General features: G+C 56.6%; 1 protein-coding gene across 5 annotated transcripts in view; it reads left to right on the forward strand.

Moving 5' to 3' along the window:
* Positions 1-2,943, forward strand: part of PTPRN (protein tyrosine phosphatase receptor type N) — a 19,494-nt gene that overhangs the window by 11,014 nt on the left and 5,537 nt on the right. For all 5 annotated transcript variants that reach the window (XM_025891217.2, XM_025891199.2, XM_025891208.2 and 2 more), the window contains 6 exons: positions 516-734; positions 1,166-1,366; positions 1,480-1,627; positions 1,790-1,863; positions 2,095-2,172; positions 2,258-2,377. In XM_025891217.2, coding sequence (XP_025747002.1) covers positions 516-734; positions 1,166-1,366; positions 1,480-1,627; positions 1,790-1,863; positions 2,095-2,172; positions 2,258-2,377 — 840 coding nt within the window. The remainder of the gene's footprint in view (positions 1-515; positions 735-1,165; positions 1,367-1,479; positions 1,628-1,789; positions 1,864-2,094; positions 2,173-2,257; positions 2,378-2,943) is intronic.

Consider the following 2,943-nt stretch of genomic DNA (forward strand, 5'->3'; position numbering starts at 1 on the left):
CTCCCTCCCTCCCTCCCTCTCCCCCCTCCTCCTCCTCAAGGGCAGGACCAGTCTTCCATAGGAAGGCCTCCTGCTTGGAAGAACCACCTGAGGTGTCCATAGCCTTCGGCCGCAAAGTTCTAAGTTCCAAGGGAAAACCCTATGCAGTAAGGACATTAAACTCAAAATATATTTCTATTCTGCATCCAACACTGATGCCTCACATTCTACTATTCAATTCCTTGCGACTCTCCAAACTCCTCTACATTCATTTTTTAAACGCAAAACTCCTAGTGAGGGTCATCCACTAAGTTTCAGGCAGTGCGGTGTGGTTGAGTTGGTCCGATGGGGATGGAGAAGGAGGATCTTGGGTCTTTCTGAGCCCTTCTGCCTGTGCCACCATACCCTTGCCCTCCCAGCTTTGCCCTCGGAGATACCCTAGCAGGGAGCGTGGCATGGGGGGGGACGGGGGTTGAGGAACAGCTCCTAAATCTCCACTGCCACTGCCCCCCTTGATTCTAGCCTTGTTCCCACAGAGGGAGGAGGCAGCTGCAGTCCTTCCCCGACCAGCCCACAGCACCTCTCCCATGCGCTCAGTGCTGCTCACTCTGGTGGCCCTGGCAGGCGTGGCCGGGCTGCTGGTGGCTCTGGCAGTGGCTTTGTGTGTGCGGCAGCATGCACGGCAGCGGGACAAGGAGCGCCTGGCAGCCCTGGGGCCTGAGGGGGCCCATGGTGACACTACCTTTGAGTACCAGGTGTGTGGCCCCGAAAGCTTGTAGATGAGAGGGAATGGAAGGGGCTTGGGAGTCTGGGTCTCACATAGGGTGAGGGTGGGGTGTTGGATGGGGAGTGAGCACCCATGCCTGGGAATACCCGGGCTGGGCCTACAGAAACCCAAGCAGGGGTGTTGCGGGGACATTTTGAATGGACGGGAATTGGGAACAGATGCTTCCTAAGGTTCTTTCCAGGGCCACATTTCTGGGACTCCACTCTCATCTCTGAGGTTGTCAGAGGCACCACCCAAACAGAATAGCCTTGAAAAGAATGAGGACCAGGGCAGCGGAGCCTCCCCCAGAGGAGAGGGGTTTCATACAGAATCCATCAGGGATGAGCCTAGAATGGAGCCCAGGACAATGTTGAAAGGGCTTTAGGGGCCCTGGAGCCCTGCCTGATCTTTCTCCTGCAGGACCTGTGCCGCCAGCACATGGCCACAAAGTCCCTGTTCAGCCGGGCAGAGGGTCCGCCGGAGCCTTCCCGCGTGAGCAGCGTGTCCTCCCAGTTTAGTGACGCGGCCCAGGCCAGCCCCAGCTCCCACAGCAGCACACCGTCCTGGTGCGAGGAGCCCGCCCAGGCCAACATGGACATCTCCACGGGACACATGATCCTGGTCAGGACAGGGCCGGGGCCCAGAGGGGGTGAAGGGATGCTTCTAGCTTCTAGGATGCTAGAAGAGGCAGGGCCGGCGGCGTGGGCCAGAGCCAGGCTGTGGTGTCACTGCAGGCGTACATGGAGGACCACCTGCGGAACCGGGGCCGCCTGGCCAAGGAGTGGCAGGCCCTGTGTGCCTACCAGGCAGAGCCCAACACCTGTGCCACAGCCCAGGGGGAGGGCAACGTCAAAAAGAACCGCCACCCCGACTTCCTGCCCTGTGAGTGAGTCCTGCTGGTCAACCTGGCCCAGCCCTCTCTCTGCTGGGAGCCCTGGAGGGCTTGGGGGGAAGGGCTGGGCTCCTGGCTCAGGCCAAGTGGCAGAGGTACCAGGACCCCAATAACTGGAGGGGCATCTGAGGTGGGATGTGGGGTCTGTGCAGATGATCACGCTCGCATCAAGCTGAAGGTGGAGAGCAGCCCTTCTCGGAGTGATTACATCAATGCCAGCCCCATTGTAAGTGGCCCTGGCTCCAGCCCCCTCCTCCGCCCCATCTTTATCCTGCCTGCATAAACTCCATTTCCTTCTGGTCACCATCTGCTCCACCTGACGCCCTGGAATTATGGGGCCTGATATCCTGGTGTGGAAATGGGGGTTTCTCAAGCTCTCCCAGCCCGCTCCCTCCGACCAAGCCTCTCCACTGTAGCATTTCCCACTCTGACTCATGATGTGTCTTCCCTGCCCCAGATTGAGCACGACCCTCGGATGCCAGCCTACATAGCCACACAGGGCCCGCTGTCCCATACCATTGCAGACTTCTGGCAGGTGAGTTCTTGGAAGGAGGGCTTCTCCAGGGACCAGTGGTCTTTGAGGGCAGCCGGAGAGGTTAGAATGGCGTCTCTGTCCCTAGATGGTGTGGGAGAGTGGCTGTACCGTCATCGTCATGCTGACCCCACTGGTGGAGGATGGTGTCAAGCAGTGTGACCGCTATTGGCCAGATGAGGGGTCCTCCCTCTACCACGTATATGAGGTCAGCAAGACCCCATGGCCGGGGGACGATGGGAATGGAGACAGTGGACGGTGAACCATTCATACATGTATGAATGCATATGCACACACGCACACACACACACACGTACTATACATTTACATGTGTGTGTCCAGCCAGGGCCAGAAAGCATTTGTAGGGACCTATGATGAAAGGTACAGAAATAAAACTATAAAACCACCAAAACTGAGGTCAGAAGCTAGAAGCTGAGAGTATATGAGACGGGGAAGAGAAGTAAAACCAAAGACCAACATTTAAGACCTACGTTAATCTAGCCTCACTTAGCTCTGAGTTTCCAAAGCCAAGAAAGAAATAACCATCAGTCACGTATAGAATAGAAACAAACTTTTTCATTAGGAGAGAAGATGAGGGGGGCGGGGGACTGGGGAGAGGCAAAGCCGAGGAAAGAGGAACAGATTCCTGACACATGGAAGGTGACCCCCCCTGTAAAGCAGGAGACACTAAGAGAAAACGGAAGCTTCTCATTACTGGGGGAGCACTGGATAGTTTTTTATCATCCGATGAGCACTCAGCGGTCTTTTTTTTTT

This window comes from Callorhinus ursinus, unplaced genomic scaffold (assembly GCF_003265705.2).
Source record: "Callorhinus ursinus isolate GAN/ISIS: 27379988/994484 unplaced genomic scaffold, GSC_fseal_2.0 scaffold2, whole genome shotgun sequence".
Taxonomy (NCBI): domain Eukaryota; kingdom Metazoa; phylum Chordata; class Mammalia; order Carnivora; family Otariidae; genus Callorhinus; species Callorhinus ursinus.